The 18289-nt window shown below is 39.0% G+C and overlaps 1 protein-coding gene across 1 annotated transcript; it reads left to right on the top strand.

Moving 5' to 3' along the window:
- The first annotated feature begins 2495 nt into the window (after positions 1–2495).
- LOC139214643 (myosin-7-like) lies at positions 2496–14049 on the top strand. Its single transcript, XM_070845544.1, has 37 exons — positions 2496–2696; positions 2778–2921; positions 3042–3198; positions 3280–3307; positions 3393–3501; positions 3649–3741; positions 3826–3889; positions 3977–4075; positions 4171–4274; positions 4364–4502; positions 4627–4745; positions 4832–4981; positions 5907–6077; positions 6189–6498; positions 6692–6771; positions 6972–7177; positions 7626–7749; positions 8073–8209; positions 8587–8842; positions 8922–9164; positions 9336–9512; positions 9627–9772; positions 9855–9945; positions 10048–10437; positions 10540–10666; positions 10740–10858; positions 10939–11135; positions 11224–11407; positions 11491–11656; positions 11741–11865; positions 11960–12268; positions 12424–12627; positions 12704–13000; positions 13119–13223; positions 13325–13420; positions 13519–13653; positions 13924–14049. The coding sequence occupies exons 1-37, from the start codon at positions 2496–2498 to the stop codon at positions 13942–13944; spliced, it is 5823 nt and encodes a 1940-aa protein (XP_070701645.1). The 3' UTR covers positions 13945–14049.
- Positions 14050–18289: the final 4240 nt, after the last annotated feature.

The following is an 18289-nucleotide window of genomic DNA, read 5'->3' on the forward strand; positions in this document are numbered from 1 at the left end:
CTTTGTTTATCATTCTGCTGACCCTTTAAGTCTTAACAACCTTTTAACATCATTACCTTTGTACTGTGGGCTTCCGTGTCATTTGCTTAACATGTAGGACTGTGATGTTTAGAAATACTTTAGGATTAATTATCAGACACCACCAACAATAGCATGACACCATTTGTTATTTCCATCAAAGATTTTAGCTGCCAACAAGCGGCCTTACCTTAGAGGGGTCCGGTTACAACTCTGTGCCCTCACAGCCAGCAGGGGAAGAAAGCCAGGAAGGGGACACAAAACAGCTGAGAATGAGAATGAGTTTAACAATGTGAAAGCAAATTGTGATCTGCTCTCACAAGGTCCAGTGGAAAATTGCTCAGCGCTCACCATTCTCATTTTACAGGAGTGGACCAAACATGGTAGAATAGTAATAATAGTAGTAATAGGTAGAGTAGAATACATGGCTTCAGTGACTAAGGGGTGAAAGTAGATATCTGGCTACAAGTTTATGTTCTTTTCTTTGACTTGAGTCACTATGCCCTCTCAAATGCGAGAAAACGCTATGGTTGGGAATTTGTTACATACCGCACGGATTCATACCACCAACATCAAATAATTACATCCCATAAATGAATTCAATTCAATTCAATTCAATTTATTTGTATAGCCCAATATCACAACAGAGTGTCTCATAGTGCTTTACAAAGTTCACTGAAATAAACAAGTGTAAGCGAACAAACAATCTAATATATGAATATGAATAACAGTTGAAAAAAACAAAAAAAGTGTAAACTGTAGAATAAAGGGTGGTTTCTGAGTATATTTTCACCGCAATGAGCCTGTTAACCATCATCCATCATGACATCAGACACTGCACTTCAGCTATACTGCTGCCCTTAAAGGCCGCCCTTCTCAATCAGAGAGAATCCAGACAAGAATTTCACAGGGTTATCTTTGTCCTCAAGGCCAAAGGAAAGGGAACAATGCCATAACGACACCATGAGACAAAGGGTGTAGACTTAGCTGGGCAGAACAGAACAGTGGTGAGTGATAATTTTAAGTCCCTGACCTTAGTTCTCACTCGACAACAGCTGCAACACTTTATTGTCTCAGCAGAGGCTGTAGAAATGCATTTCACCACCCTCCACATGACTGACCTTCACTGAACTTTATCTTTTTGATTAGAATTCTTAACATGGCAACTCCAGAACTGTCCTCAGAGCAAAATGTTTGAAGAACAAATTACGCTTATTAAGTCATTAATCTTGCTTGTCTGTCCATCAATAGATACACTGAATAGACTGCTGGTGGAGGGGAAAAAAGAATCATGGAAAATAGTACATCTCGTTGTTTCTAAGTCTGTTTTTGCTTTAATTTATTCTTTGTTTTCGAATATGATGTAAATTTAAATAGGTCATTTGAACTCCTGCCGTGTTTAAATCTCTCCAGTTTTTCAGGTCTGCTTATCAAAAAGCTGCAGCTGCTAGACAACCAAAGCAGAGTATACACCCAGGTTCACCTTACAAAGTAAAATAAGTAAAAGAGGCTTCAATGTGTGAAATACAAAATAAACGTATGACATATAAAATAGAAACCAGACAGCTATAAACAAAGCTAAATATTGAAACCATACTCAAAGATCTTACTGATTCAAGTCAATAATTAGTAAGAAATGACATAAAATTACCTTTTATTGTTATTCAAGAGTCACTTGATATCAGTCCTGTCCCTGATCCCCACCTCTTGCCCTCCCCTTTCTTTGTGTCATGTATTGTCCTCGCCTTGTTTGTCACAAGGTGAAAGCAACAAATAGCCACAGCACATCTTGCCCAGTTAGGAAAATGCTTTTTTTAATGCGCAACCATTCTCCAAAAATGCATCCCATATTTGGTGGATAAACAACCTTTATTAATGGTGGGAGGGCTGCTGTGAGCTACGGCGCTCATCACTTCACTTGATTAAAGGTTGAGAGTTAAAGGTAAGCAAAGCATTTGTATCAGTGGTATGGTACACAAATGTGACAGATGTCTTGATTATTTGCTGCCTACAGAATACTTGAGTGAAAGCTTTTGGTGACAAACTTCACATTAATATCATGTTCTTCTCAGGTGGTGTGGTAGTTGGTATGGTGTAGTGTTTTGCTGTTGCTTTGTTTGAATACCAAGACTGACCCTGGTCTCCTTTTGACCTCAAAGCCATTTTTATTCTATCTGAAAAGTCTTTAATTTTGCTGACAGTACCCTCAACTCCAGTCAGTACTTACAGTGCATTGTGCTTGCTTATATAGAGTTGATGAAGATTGATTGATACATGATTTAAAGATCATAGTCATTTGCATACAGTCCGCACAGGCCACACTGTGATGCACTATTCTTTATTGTACATGTGATATACTGTTGGCTAATCTAATGCATGACAAGTTACATGTACTATAGTAATTGTGAATGCATGATGCTGCTTAATGTGATTAGTGGTAATAACTCAACATTTGTAAATGTGTAACAGGTTGAAGAATGGGTGACGCTGCCATGAAAGAGTTTGGGCTTGCTGCTTCTTTTCTGAGAAAGTCAGACAAGGAGCGTCTGGAGGCCCAGACTCGTATATTTGACATGAAGAAGGAGTGCTTTGTTCCTGACCCTGAGGTTGAATACGTCAAGGCTTCCATCGTCAGTCGTGATGGTGACAAAGTCACCGCTGAGACTGAATTTAGAAAGGTGGATAAATTTGAAAGTGTATGTTTATAGAGAGCTGTTTTTTTTCAGTTGGGCTGTAAATTGCATTTTTTTCTATTTCAGACTGTCACAGTGAAGGAGAGTGATGTTCACCCTCAGAACCCACCAAAGTTTGATAAAATTGAAGACATGGCGATGTTCACTTTCCTCCATGAGCCCGCTGTGCTGTTTAACCTCAAAGAGCGTTATGCAGCATGGATGATCTATGTAAGACAATAAAATCTTACCTTAAATGAGAACGTACCTGTTGATACGTTACATATGTATGACTAAGTGACACATCATGATATCCTCCTATTATCAGTGAATCTTCTCTTACTATCATAGACCTACTCTGGGCTCTTCTGTGTGACTGTCAACCCCTACAAGTGGCTGCCAGTCTACAACCAGGAGGTGGTTGTTGCCTATAGAGGAAAGAAGAGGAGTGAAGCTCCTCCTCATATCTTCTCCATCTCTGACAATGCCTACCAGTACATGCTGTCAGGTACATCATCTGTTTAAGCCTTCATTTTGTTTAGATATTTTAGATATTTATTGAAAATCTGTAAATCTTTCTCACTCACAGACAGAGAAAACCAGTCAATCCTTATCACGTAAGTCACACGGCCAACAAAAACCTCTTCAGTAGTCAAGAGTTAAAGGTCTTGGCCTAAAACATTCTGCCTCTCTTCTGTACAGTGGAGAATCTGGTGCTGGAAAGACTGTCAACACCAAACGTGTCATTCAGTATTTCGCCAGCATTGCTGCTGTACCAAGCGGGAAGAAAGATCCAGCTGCTGAAAAGAAGGTTTGTACGGAAATATATATTTTTTTGATATTTCACAAAATATCAGCTGTAAAGCTTAAATTGAAAGTCATTCCTAAAAGCTTAACCACATTTTGTAATTATACGTACTTGGCATAAAACGTGAAGTTGTGTCTTTGTCAATATCAGGGTACCCTGGAGGATCAAATCATTCAGGCTAACCCTGCTCTGGAGGCCTTTGGGAATGCCAAGACCATCAGGAACGATAACTCCTCCAGATTTGTGAGTGTCTTTGGGAATGCAGATGATCATTTCGAAACTGAAGTGAATCAAGTGGACTAAAATGAGTGGCTCTCTTCTTCTTAGGGTAAATTTATCCGCATTCATTTTGATAACCGAGGAAAGCTGGCTTCTGCTGATATTGAAACTTGTAAGTAACATGGTTTATGTAATACATTTGAAGGTATCACTTCTCAACATATAATTGTACCACAATAAAAGTTGATTTCTCTAACAGACCTTCTGGAAAAATCTCGTGTGACCTATCAGCTCAAAGCTGAGAGGGACTACCACATTTTCTACCAGATCTTGTCTCAGGCAAAGCCTGAGCTTCTGGGTAAGTGTACAGTATTCAGTATAGGCTTATCACTGGACTGTATCATGTACTCTATCATAAAATAAATGTTTTCTACTTTGTGAACGTCTTTTTAGAAATGCTGCTCATCACAAACAATCCATACGACTACGCCTTCATCTCCCAGGGAGAGACAACAGTAGCCTCTATCAATGATTCTGAAGAGCTGATGGCCACTGATGTGAGATAACTCTTCAAATCCCTGTGAACCAACGTTTACAATGCCATTTTTATATATCTAATATCTTAACATCTTCATATCTTTTTCAGGAAGCATTTGACGTGCTGGGCTTTACTCAAGAAGAGAAGAATGGCATTTACAAGATGGTCGGCGCCATCATGCATCATGGCAACATGAAGTTCAAGAACAAGCAGAGAGAGGAGCAGGCAGAGGCTGATGGCACTGAAGGTGAGCGATGGTTTCTGAAACAAACTCGAGCCAAGAGCACTAAAGATATTAGTGATAAAAGAATGACAAGTACATTGAAAGCCAGTGATGACCTTGATGAATTAATACCACGATTTCTCAACAGATGCTGACAAAGTAGCTTATCTGATGGGCCTGAACTCTGCTGACCTTGTCAAAGGTCTCTGTCATCCAAGAGTCAAAGTAGGAAATGAGTGGGTCACCAAGGGACAAAATGTTGCTCAGGTGAGAGAATATGAATTTATTTTGCTCTATAACAAAGTAAAGTCCAGAAAGTTTTACTAAGGAGTTTTTGTGTACTTCCTTGTTAGGTGTACTATGCCGTCGGTGCACTGTCTAAGTCAGTGTACGAGAGGATGTTTCTGTGGATGGTGGTGAGGATCAACCACTCACTGGACACAAAGCAGCCTCGTCAGTACTTCATTGGTGTGTTGGACATTGCTGGATTTGAGATCTTTGAAGTGAGTTTAAAAAAAACACACAATCTACAGTGTTTCTCCTATATGAATTCAACAGCTGTGCATGATTAGTGTCACTGCTGTATAAATCAAGCAATCAGTCAATCTTTATTTATAGAGCGCCAATTCATAACAGCGTCATCTCAAGACGCTTTCCATGAAGAGCAGGTCTAGACCAAACTCTTTAATTAGAGAGAGACCCAACGATTCAGGAATTCAAAATTAAGGATTCAAGATTCCCCACATGAGCATCAGATATTATATTGAGCAACAGTGGCAGGAAGAACTCCCCTTTAACAGGAAGAAACCTCGAACAGACCAAGGCTCAGATGTGGCCGGCTTTCTGTCAGGGTCCATTGTTGCTGTATAAAAATCTCCCCAAAACAACGAGCAGGATTATAACACCATCAATCAATCTTTACTTAAATAGCACCAATTCATAACAGCGTTATCTCAAGATGCTTTCCATAAAGAGCAGGTCTAGACCAAACTCTTTAATTATCCCCACATGAGCAAGCATCAGATATTATATTAGGCAACAGTATTGTTATAAATGCGCTGAAATGTTCAAATATACTGATAGATGCACTGAAATAATTTCAACAACCTTTATAGTGAAAACCACACATACAATTTTTTTTGTGATAGTTAAAGTGATGATATGGTATGTCATACCACGATATTTGATGACACCAGTTTCCTTTTCATCCTTACTGCGGTACATAAACTCTAAAGGTCAGAATGGTGCCCTGTTTAAATGTACCTATGGTGTAATTCATCTGTAGCTCACTTTAAATAATGGAAAGTATTTCATCCTGTTCTATTAATCCGATTGATGTACTTTCTGTATATGTCTGCATGTGTTATATTCAACTCATTCAAGGAAAACTGATTAAGTCTAGTGGTACTGTGGACCATTTCATTACAGTTCAACACCTTTGAGCAGCTGTGCATCAACTTCACCAATGAAAAACTGCAACAGTTTTTCAATCACCACATGTTTGTGCTGGAGCAGGAAGAGTATAAGAAAGAGGGCATCGAATGGACTTTCATTGATTTTGGTATGGACCTGCAGGCCTGCATTGACCTGATTGAAAAGGTGAGTTTTAAAAAGTATTGTATCAAGCCAAGTATGTTACTGCATTGCTTCTTTCACATTTTGGGCTACAGCATTTATCTTCATATTGTAATTTATTTATTTTTTTTACAGCCCATGGGTATCATGTCCATCCTTGAAGAGGAGTGCATGTTCCCCAAAGCCTCTGACACCACCTTTAAAGCTAAACTCTATGACAACCATCTGGGGAAATCCAGTAACTTCCAGAAGCCCAGAATTGTCAAAGGGAAACCAGAGGCCCATTTTGCCCTGATGCACTATGCTGGAACGGTTGATTATAATATCAACAACTGGCTGGTGAAGAACAAGGATCCTCTGAATGAGACTGTTGTTGCGCTGTACCAGAAATCTACTCTAAAGCTATTAGCCAACCTGTTTGCAAATTATGCAGGAGCTGATTCAGGTTTGTATTTAAAAAGGGCCTTGTCTCTTAGTTCAAAAAGGAGTCTTGATATATGATGTGGAAGAGATGTACAAAGGTTGAACTGTAGAGTAGAATAAATGCTTTGAATATAGATCAACCCCCCCCCATCCTTCATTTGTTTTTTGGTGTATATACTGTATACGCTAAATATATTTTTACTTATACTTTTCAGTTCAAGAGTCTGGTGGGAAGGGCAAAGGTGGTAGCAAGAAGAAAGGTTCATCCTTCCAAACTGTATCTGCCTTACACAGGGTAAGATCAATATAATTGTAATATATATAATGATAAAATATAATTTGTGATACATCAGGTCATTAAGACGTTTCTCTCATATATAAGTCAGTTTCCTCAAAGCGTCCTTAACCATATTACATTATGCTCTGCATGTTTGTAATGGTACTGTTAAAGACAAAGATAACTGGCAGTTAAATCTATCTGTGGGCCACTTACAGGAGAACCTGAACAAGCTGATGACCAACTTGAGGTCTACTCACCCTCACTTTGTGCGCTGCATCATCCCCAATGAGACCAAGACTCCTGGGGCCATGGAGAACCCTTTGGTGATGCACCAGCTGCGCTGTAACGGTGTGCTGGAAGGCATCAGGATCTGCAGAAAGGGCTTCCCCAACAGGATCCTCTATGGAGATTTCAAACAGAGGTATCCGCCAGATATACAGATAGGTGACAAATTAAAGGACAAAGATAATATAAAATCTCTTAGAAGGTAGACAACCACAAGTGGCCGCAGCAGCTTCAAGGTGACACCATTCTACCCTAAAACAGTCCCTCCTTTGGTGTTTTTTGATGATGTGGTGAAGAGTGCTGTCTAAAACGTTCTTCAGTATGTGTTTAACCGGACTGATATTTAGCGAGTGTGAATGCGATAACATGTGACTGAAATGATTTAAATAATCATGAAACCATTCATGCTCCTTCTGTATCTGTTATGTTTCTCCACTTCACTTTTTTTCTTTTAATTTGCCACCTAATGATATGGCTATATTTTTAGAATAGTTTATAATTATATGGTTGAAAATATTTTGGTAGTTTGGTGTTCTATACAACATGAAATAAAACTGAAATTATTTTCTATCTATATTACAAAGATACCGCATTTTGAACCCAAGTTCTATCCCCGAGGGACAGTTCATTGATAACAAAAAAGCTTCTGAGAAGCTTTTGGGCTCCTTGGATATAGACCATAACCAATACAAACTGGGGCACACCAAGGTAAGTATTCATAAAATTAATTTTGGCGTACTGTAGAAAACATACAATCCTGCCTCAGTGTGATAAGACACTGTGCATGATAACACGATGTATTGTTTTTGGTTTTCCACTCACCACAATTCTTTATCTACTGATAAATGTTGGATATCACTTTGTTTAGCTACTCCTGCTTTCTATTCACAATATTACAATGACGTGATAAGACACAGACATGGCGTGAGCCATCTTCTTCAATACACACACACACACACACACACACACGTCTTCAAAGTGGGTATCCAGTGTTTGCTACTGCTGATCTAACTTGTTTTTCGAAAATTCAGGTGTTCTTTAAAGCTGGGCTTCTTGGTCTACTTGAGGAGATGCGAGATGACCGTTTAGCTCTAATCATCACCAGGATTCAAGCAAGGTCACGAGGTGTTCTGGCAAGAATTGAATTCCAGAAGATTGTAGAACGCAGGTATATGCACGAAATGAACTGAAATATATTGAATATCCCGTCAAGATTATTTGAACTTTTTTTCATCAATATCTCACTATATTCTGACAAGGTATCTATTTCGGAACGCATCTTCTAAAATTCAGGAAATAGGAACAAACTAAATTAAGTGGGTTGTTCCGAACTATTCATTAAACCTAAAAAGTTTCACAGAGATAAAGTTGATCTTTCACAATCCCAAACTGAAGACTGACACAGTGTACATACTGAATATGGATTCATTTGCATCAAATAACAAGTACAATACATGCAGATAGACTCATTATACCAAATTGGTATCCAGAATTAGTTCTATTGCTCTGCAATTTTACGATATCTTCATGAATCAATGTTCACAGGGATGCACTACTTGTGATCCAGTGGAACATCCGTGCCTTCATGGGGGTCAAGAATTGGCCCTGGATGAAGATGTATTTCAAGATCAAACCTCTGTTAAAGTCAGCAGAGACTGAGAAGGAGATGGCCAACATGAAGGAAGAGTTCCTGAAGCTGAAAGAGGCTTACGCAAAGTCCGAAGCTCGTCGGAAGGAACTAGAGGAGAAAATGGTTTCTCTTCTCCAAGAGAAGAATGACCTGCAGCTCCAAGTTCAAGCGGTGAGAATGGCACTATATTGACATTTTTTCATTCAATGCACCATTAAAACATGTGCTAATGTAACTGAATATTTGACAGGAGCAAGATAATCTGTGTGATGCTGAAGAAAGATGCGAGGGGCTGATCAAAAGCAAGATTCAACTGGAGGCAAAAGCCAAAGAGCTGACAGAAAGACTGGAGGATGAAGAGGAGATGAATGCTGAACTGACTGCTAAGAAGAGGAAGCTGGAGGATGAGTGTTCTGAGTTAAAGAAAGACATCGATGACTTAGAGTTAACTTTGGCCAAAGTGGAGAAGGAGAAGCATGCCACTGAGAACAAGGTACTACAGATCATACAAATTCTTTACTGACAAGGTCTCTAAAGCTGCCTTGATTGTTCTTGAATCCAAAATGGCCCATTTTCCATCTATATTATTACTTTTGAAGTAGGATAATGATGATGTCATGGATCTAGGACTTTTGACTAAAAATTTAAAATGTACTTGCAACAGGTAAAGAACCTGGTCGAAGAGATGGCAGCTCAGGATGAAATCATTGCTAAGCTGACAAAGGAAAAGAAAGCCTTACAGGAAGCTCATCAGCAAACACTGGATGACCTGCAGAGTGAAGAAGACAAAGTCAACACTCTGACTAAGGCCAAGGCTAAACTGGAGCAGCAAGTGGATGATGTAAGAATATCACTAAAAGAGTGCACTGGCATGTTTAAAACACAACTGAATTAAAAAGAATGATAATAATATTTTGTTTTTAAGTTACACTGAAATCATTATCACCCATCACAGCTTGAAGGATCCCTTGAGCAAGAGAAGAAAGTGCGTATGGACCTTGAGAGGGCAAAGCGGAAGCTTGAGGGAGACCTAAAGTTATCTCAAGAATGTGTCATGGACCTGGAAAATGACAAGCAGCAACTCGAAGAGAGGCTGAAAAAGTAATATGAAGACTGACCTTTTAAAAACACAAATTTCAAACTTTGTGCCAAGTCATACATTTTAAATATTTCTTATCCACAGGAAAGACTTTGAAATCAACCAACTCAATAGCAAAATAGAAGATGACCAAGCGATGATTGCCCAGCTCCAAAAGAAATTGAAGGAATTACAGGTAATGTTAAATAAGATGAAGACAGTTAATTTGCTTGTGCAAGGATGTGACATTTGGTTAATGTCACAATTAATAGCTATTCAATGCAAAACTTAATTTTAGGCCCGCATTGAGGAGCTGGAGGAAGAGCTTGAGGCAGAGCGAGCTGCCCGAGCCAAGGTAGAGAAGCAGAGAGCAGACTTGGCCAGAGAGCTGGAGGAGATCAGTGAGAGGTTGGAGGAGGCTGGTGGAGCAACTTCTGCTCAGATTGAGATGAACAAGAAGAGGGAAGCTGAGTTCCAGAAACTCCGCAGAGACCTTGAAGAGGCCACTCTGCAGCATGAAGCCACGGCTGCCACACTCAGGAAGAAACAAGCTGACAGTGTTGCTGACCTGGGAGAGCAGATTGACAACCTGCAGAGAGTCAAGCAGAAACTGGAGAAGGAGAAGAGTGAGCTGAGACTGGAGCTGGATGATGTGGTCTCCAATATGGAACATATTGTGAAGGCCAAGGTAAAATACTTATGTATAATATGAAATCTATTCATTGGGTTATTAACATTTTACTGTGAAGTAGGTCATGTGCCATGCTTTGTTAATGCTTTTTGTTTTCAGAGTAATCTGGAGAAAATGTGCAGGTCTTTTGAAGACCAGATGAATGAATATAAAACAAAGTCAGAAGAAGGACAACGTACCATCAATGACTTCACCATGCAGAAAGCAAAGCTTCAAACTGAAAACGGTATGCACTTGATTTGAACAGTGTGGTTTGTTTAAGATATCATGTATTCATCATACGCTTTTATCACAATTAGGTGAACTGACAAGGCAGATTGAGGAAAAGGATTCCCTGGTGTCTCAACTCACCAGAGGAAAGCAGTCTTACACCCAACAAATTGAAGACCTTAGAAGACAACTGGAGGAGGAAGTCAAGGTAGGAAATAAATCTAGACCTCATTCAGTACAGAAGAAATGTTGGTACATGAGAGACATTAAGACATGGCTTCATTTCAGGCCAAGAATGCATTAGCCCATGCAGTGCAGTCTGCTCGTCATGACTGTGACCTGCTCAGGGAGCAGTATGAGGAGGAGCAGGAGGCCAAGGCTGAACTGCAGCGCAGCATGTCCAAGGCAAACTCTGAGGTGGCTCAGTGGAGAACTAAGTACGAAACTGATGCCATCCAGAGAACTGAGGAACTGGAGGAGGCCAAGTAAGTAATATATATATTTTCAGTGAAGCAACTTGGCAAAGAAATGTTTAAAAATGATAAACTCTGAAGAAATTCTATCACAATTCAGAAAGAAACTGGCTCAGCGTCTGCAGGAGGCTGAGGAGGCTGTTGAAGCAGTGAATGCTAAATGTTCCTCCCTGGAGAAGACCAAACACAGACTGCAGAATGAGATTGAAGATCTCATGGTGGATGTGGAGAGGTCTAATGCTGCTGCTGCTGCCCTGGACAAAAAGCAAAGAAACTTTGACAAGGTTGAATTCAAAATACAAATGACAATGCAGCTGTTTAACATGAAGAATTTTGTGTATAATGACCTTAAGTGCACATATTACAGGTCTTGGCAGAATGGAAACAGAAGTATGAGGAGTCTCAGTGTGAGCTGGAGAGCTCTCAGAAAGAAGCCAGGTCTCTGAGCACTGAGCTCTTCAAACTGAAGAACTCCTATGAAGAATCTCTTGAACATCTGGAGACCATGAAGAGAGAGAACAAGAATCTGCAGGGTAAGGGTACTACAAGTTTTCTCCTCCATTGCAGAAACTGTTCTAATGACAAAATCACTGATGATGCAATACTTTGATTCTCAGAGGAAATATCTGACCTCACTGAACAAATTGGTGAGAGTGGAAAGAATATTCATGAGCTTGAGAAGATTCGAAAACAGTTGGAACAAGAAAAGTCTGAGATACAAACAGCACTGGAGGAAGCAGAGGTATGTGGAATGATCTAAAGGTGGACTTTCCTTAGCACATGCTTTGTGTAATTGGTAATAACTGGTCATATTTTCACTCTTAATTTCATGAAAGGCCTCACTGGAGCATGAGGAAGGTAAGATTCTCAGAGCACAGCTTGAGTTCAACCAGATTAAGGCTGATATTGAGCGCAAGCTGGCTGAGAAAGATGAAGAGATGGAGCAAGCAAAGAGAAACCAACAGCGAACTGTGGACACTCTGCAGAGCTCTCTTGAGTCTGAGATTCGCAGCAGGAATGAGGCCCTCCGTTTGAAGAAGAAGATGGAGGGAGACCTCAATGAGATGGAGATCCAGCTTAGCCAGGCCAACAGGCAGGCGGCTGAGGCACAGAAACAACTTAAATCTCTTCATTCACATATGAAGGTATGGATGAACTGAGAAAAAATATTGTCCACACACAAATTTTAATTCTTTGGATTTACATCCTCTAGGATACTCAACTTAACTAAACTAGAGAAGGAAGGCTCACTATCTTGATCTTTCAAGTGATTAACATTAATCTGGTTGATGTCATTAAGGATTGCCAAATTCAGCTGGATGAGTCTCTTCGTGCCAATGATGATCTTAAAGAAAACATTGCCATTGTTGAGAGACGCAACAACCTGCTTCAGGCCGAACTGGAGGAGCTCAGGTCTGCTCTGGAACAAACTGAGAGAGGTCGCAAACTTGCTGAGCAAGAGCTGCTGGATGTTAGCGAGAGGGTGCAGCTACTGCACTCACAGGTAAGCTGGCACTGCTCTTTTCTATTGCTGTCAATGTACTGAGGGATTTTTCTAACCTAATTTTGCATTCAACCAGAACACCAGCCTGCTAAACCAGAAGAAGAAGCTGGAAGCTGATACATCCCAGCTCCAGACTGAAGTGGAGGAAGCGGTGCAGGAGTGCAGAAACGCAGAGGAGAAGGCCAAGAAGGCCATCACTGATGCTGCCATGATGGCAGAAGAGCTGAAGAAAGAGCAGGACACCAGCGCTCACCTGGAGCGTATGAAGAAGAACATGGATCAAACTATCAAAGACCTGCAGCACCGTCTGGATGAAGCTGAACAGATTGCCATGAAGGGGGGCAAGAAGCAGGTGCAGAAGCTCGAAGCCAGGGTGAGTATAAGTCGGCTCTGAGTTGGCATCATTTAGATTTGTAAAATTAGTAGCTATTGTGTGTACAGCAAAGTACAGAGATGTTGGATTGACTGTTACTAAATCCTCCATCCTGCAGGTCAGGGAACTTGAAAATGAGGTGGAAAGTGAACAAAAAAAGGCCAGTGATGCTGTCAAAGGAGTAAGAAAGTATGAAAGACGTATCAAGGAGCTTACCTATCAGGTAACTCTCAAAGTGGACCAAAGCCCATTTATGCTATGAAAATTACATTCAGAATCAAACTATGAAAACTTTAAATTTTACATTAATTTTGCACTATTTAGACAGAAGAAGACCGTAAAAATTTAGCACGGCTTCAAGACTTGGTGGACAAGTTGCAGCTAAAGGTCAAATCCTATAAGAAGGCTTCTGAGGAGGCAGTAAGTACTGTGAAATTCATGTGAGTCGCATTGGCAAGTCAAACTAAGCATTATCTGAACAGATGTAACACAATATATATGGTGTCTCTGTTCCACAGGAGGAACAGGCCAACAGTAATCTGACCAAGTTCCGCAAGCTTCAACATGAGCTTGATGAGGCTGAAGAGAGAGCTGACATCGCTGAGTCTCAGGTCAACAAGCTACGTGCCAAGAGTCGTGATGTGGGGTCAAAGGTCAGTTTACAATTACTGTATGTACATTTAAAAATGAGAAATCATTTGATATGCCATTGCTTTCCCAAAGAGAAAGAAATGTTCCCTTATAGAGTCACTAATCTTGTTCATGTACTGGAACAATACTGTTAGTAGTCTTGCAGCAGGGCATTGGTTATTATTACTACATTTATAATAATATGTGAATACTGGTTCAATGCATTATAACAAAAGGGTTGGAATTATACTACTCAAACAAAATCACATGTCAATATTTATCTTTTGTTTCAGAAAGGACTTGATGAAGAATGAAGTTCCCTCAAAAATGATTGTTTCTGAGGCACCTCTTGGCTTTGTAATGGTGTCTCCCTAAACATGGTTTTTGCTCAGTAGAATAAAAACAATGTGCATCTGAAACAGTTTCTTTGGTTTTCTTTATCTTTCTTTATAGTATTTATTGTTATTTAGTTCCAAATAAATAGCACAAGAATGTGTAAATTAACTCTCCACCTGAAGACCTGTTTTCGTTTCATTCTGAAAAATCCTTTCTAAAAATTATTTCCCTTGAGGCTGCAAACTATTTGTCTCTTAGGAGTGAATATAAACTACTCAATTTCCACATACCCCATCTGTTTCCATTGGCCCAGTGAACATGCTGGATTTTCCAACCTCATTCATCCAATGTTGCAAAAGTCACTCCATATCATGATCAGCAGAGGGTGCTCACACACTGCATTATAGTTTGGCCATCAAGGTAGGTGGTAGAAGAACAACAAGCAACTGATAACTGATATAACCTATCATACTAATTTAATATTGATAAAACTAGACAGCAGGCAAATGATTAGTAAGGAGTTTAAGATTATACCGTTACTTTGGAATTTAGATATTACAATAGATTTTTTTCTTGCAACATACCAATTCAAAATCAACACAAACAGAATTTCTCAAAATTAAAACTGAATACCCTTTTTGAGGGGGAAACATAAATTAAATGCTTTTCATTGTTTCGGGAGTTGAATCAGAATATGAAAAAGACATTAAAGGACAATGAAGAAGCCTTGGAGTTCTCCTATAAGGAGAGCTGACGTAAATTTTGCTGCCTCAATCTCTCACAGAAATGAAAAGACTAAAGACGCCGTACAGCAGAGTCTGCTTACAAGTACAACTGAGATAATAATCCACTTTTTCAGTATTTATAAGACTTACTTACAAGAGCTTTTCTGGGAGGAATTCTCCTCTGCTCATGGGACATTGCATTTTCAGCGTTTAGTAGCTCTTTAGCAAGGCTATTAGGTTGTTAGGGCTAGATGTGACAAGCTAGCACGAGCATTTAATACGGAACAGTAATGGACACACTGTTTGACATGATGATTTTGCACAGAAACACCACAGCAAAACAACTAAACACTTACCAATCAAATGTTTAATTGTGGTGTTGCTGTTAAAAATAGCCATCTACCTGCATTAAAATTTCTTTTAATATTAATTTTCTTATTTTGAAAATTGGACACCATCCAGTGGTGACCCTTCCTCTGTTTTTTACATAAATTTCTTCTAATTTCTCATTCTGTTTTCACAACGTTTCCCTTTGAAAAAATTACAGACACGATGTCTAAAGATCTAATCTAATAAAGTTAAAATTACTAACCTTGGAGGTCAGTCTTCCTCTCGTAATAAGCATCTTCTTTGCAAAGCCAGGTGAGGGAGGGCCATTTGGAACACGGAAAAGAGGCAGACTTGGCAAAGATGTCTGACTGACAGCGGATAATTTGGACCTCCAAGAGACACAAACCAATTTCAAGCAACACTGTTTCATCAATCGAAATAAGACATCGATAATAATATTCTGGCAAAATTAAATCTTTAACAGTTTTTCAAATTTGCAGATTAGAAGATAAAAGCTTTAAATGATCAACAGTATACCTTTTCCATTATTTCGCCATGTCCATTGCCTCATCAGAAGACCAGAAGTACTCAGGATTTCAGTCCACACAGAGGTCCTCAGCCTGAATAAGTCGGGAAAAGACAAAGCAATAGAACAATCAACTCCTCACCTCCACCAGACCTCAACACCCCCCCAGAAAGTGACATTTCACTACAACAAAGAACAAATACTAACAATAGCTCTGCTGGCTCTAGTTTCAGACTTAAGTCAGGCAAGGTGCCTCACACCTTCCCTTGTGTGTTCATGTGATTGTGAAAGTCAAGAGGCACAAGGACTGTGGACAGCTGGGAATGAGACCTTTAATGGACAACTGAGTGCTCTGCTAGAGCCTGGAATAGAATAAGGGCTAGTAAAGGAGATGAGAATTCTAGTTCAAAGGCAAGCATGGCCAAGACCTGGTGAGATGTGATGTGATAGATAAAAAGACAGCTGAGGTTCCGGTTGCATTACCGACCAGCATGCTTTGTAAGATTTCATTTGTACAAAAGGGTTTCACAAAATCTGGAATTAAATTCTGTATTTAGCCAAGAACATTGTATTACAGTGTTTCAGAAAGCTCCTGGCTGAAATTATTCAAGGTAGATTCAGATTGATTTACCTCATTGTGCTTCAGCAGGTGGAACTTTTGAGTTCTTACAATCGAGTCTAATCGATTTGGTCTGAAAACAGATTAATTTACAATGTTTTTGAATATAAATGATAGAGTATCCAATATTAAGCTACATGTAGTACATATAGCTTATCACCTGTTGCTGCATATCAAAAAAAAAAAAAAAAAGATAAAAATAAAAACCTGTCCTGACTACCTGCGTCACAAGCTGTCCCCAAGTGGTCCTCTGAACCTCCAAGCCCCCAAAGGCAGCCAGTAGGAATTTCACAAGTTATCTTTATGCTCAAGGATAAAGAGAAGAAAACAATGCCATGTCAACAGAGGCAGGCCAAGGGCACTCGCAGCAGGCAACTTCTGGATAGAAGCCTGGACTATAGGTCACAACAATATGAATTTGTTTCAGTGCACATATATATATTTTGGGTTTTTACTGTCCCAAAACATATCACTATTATTATCGTGGGAATTCCCCTATTTTTTTGTTTGTTTTTTGAGAACTCAAAGAGAGGTGATAATACTATTAAAAATTAATTAAACTAAAATCGGAGAAGTGTAAAATCAGATCTTGAATTTATTTATTTATTTATTTATATTTCTTAAAATATAATTAAAAACATAGCTAATTTGTGCTGTCTTCTCTGTGTCCTCTAGCAGTAGAAAACACAAACTTTTGACATTATCAAGCACATAAAAGTCATGTAAGATTTGTATTCTGTGGTTACAACAAGTATAAGACAAAAACAATTAGCACTGAATATGTGCAATGAGAATCATTAAACAACCTAAAATTATATGAAGACTTCACAAGAATAGCCACCATATTTGCTATAAAAAAGAAAGTACTTTTATGTAATTTAATTTAGCACATAAGAAGAAAATAAAAGATAACATCATCTGCAAAACGTAGAATGCACACATGTAACTTTTTCTCACCCTTACCCTGATAGTTGCTTGATAGTGGTAATTCTTAAATGTACAGCAATAAAATAAAGGCTCTTTCCAATGCTGAGATCATTTAAATTAAATCATTCCTCAATTCCACAATTTCTGACAAACAAAATTGAAGAGTACTTTTCACAACCTGTTAGCACATGCAATATTTCACACTTCCATCAATTGCACATCACATACTTTTCAAATACAAATGACAATGCAATTATAAAGATGACTTACTTTACATTTTAATAAGTTGTTTTATGCTTCTATTTGACGACTACTGTGTAGGTAATGCAAAGGCCTAAACCATAATGTTGGATTCTCAAAAGCATATGAGCTTTTGACTAAACGATCTTCAAACATATTTATTTTTCAGGTGAAGAAGCTTTTTGCCCAGTGGTCATTGATGAAATAAGCTCAAGTAAATGCCATGTAATATGAACGTGGATTGCATAGTCTCGTAGTCATAGTCTGAACATTTATATTGTTGGTAAAGAAAAAGAAACAATGCCCAATGACCAGGGTAGACTAAGGGCATATATCTGTGAACAGTGGTGAGTGATGATAAAGGGATCTCACAGCTGTGACCTTGGCCTTGTCTTGCCTCTCAGTAGACAACAGCTGCAGCTCTTTATTCTCCCTCTTGAAATGTATTTCACACCCTATCACTTGACAGACTATTGTTGAACTTTAGATCTCAAGATATTTGATGTCACATAAATCCTGCATGCCTGCTAGCCCACTCACTTTGAGTATAGAGGCCATGAATAAGACATGCATCATCATGAAGCAAAATGGATCTATCTTCTAAGCAACATATGGCCAGTATAAAAGTATTCACATCATTGTGTTTCTTGCTGAGATTTTCAGGGCCATGAAATGGAAGAATGCATGCCTAATTAATGTTGTTATATGTGTTGATACAGTTGAATAATTAACTACATCAGGTTTATCAACAAGTATTATAGTTGAAATGAGATTTTCTACTATTCAAAATAATAATTGGCTTACAAGTTATAAGCCACTCCAATTGGTCATTATTATAACTAACTAGGAAAACAGATGATAACTTGATCGATGGCAGCCTGTCCCTGCTCCCCCACCTCCTGCCTCCCCTTTCTTTGCCATGCCCAGTCTGTTGTTCACAATGTGACAGCAACAAA

The sequence above is a fragment of the Pempheris klunzingeri genome, chromosome 15, assembly GCF_042242105.1.
Source record: "Pempheris klunzingeri isolate RE-2024b chromosome 15, fPemKlu1.hap1, whole genome shotgun sequence".
In the NCBI taxonomy this organism is placed as follows: domain Eukaryota; kingdom Metazoa; phylum Chordata; class Actinopteri; order Acropomatiformes; family Pempheridae; genus Pempheris; species Pempheris klunzingeri.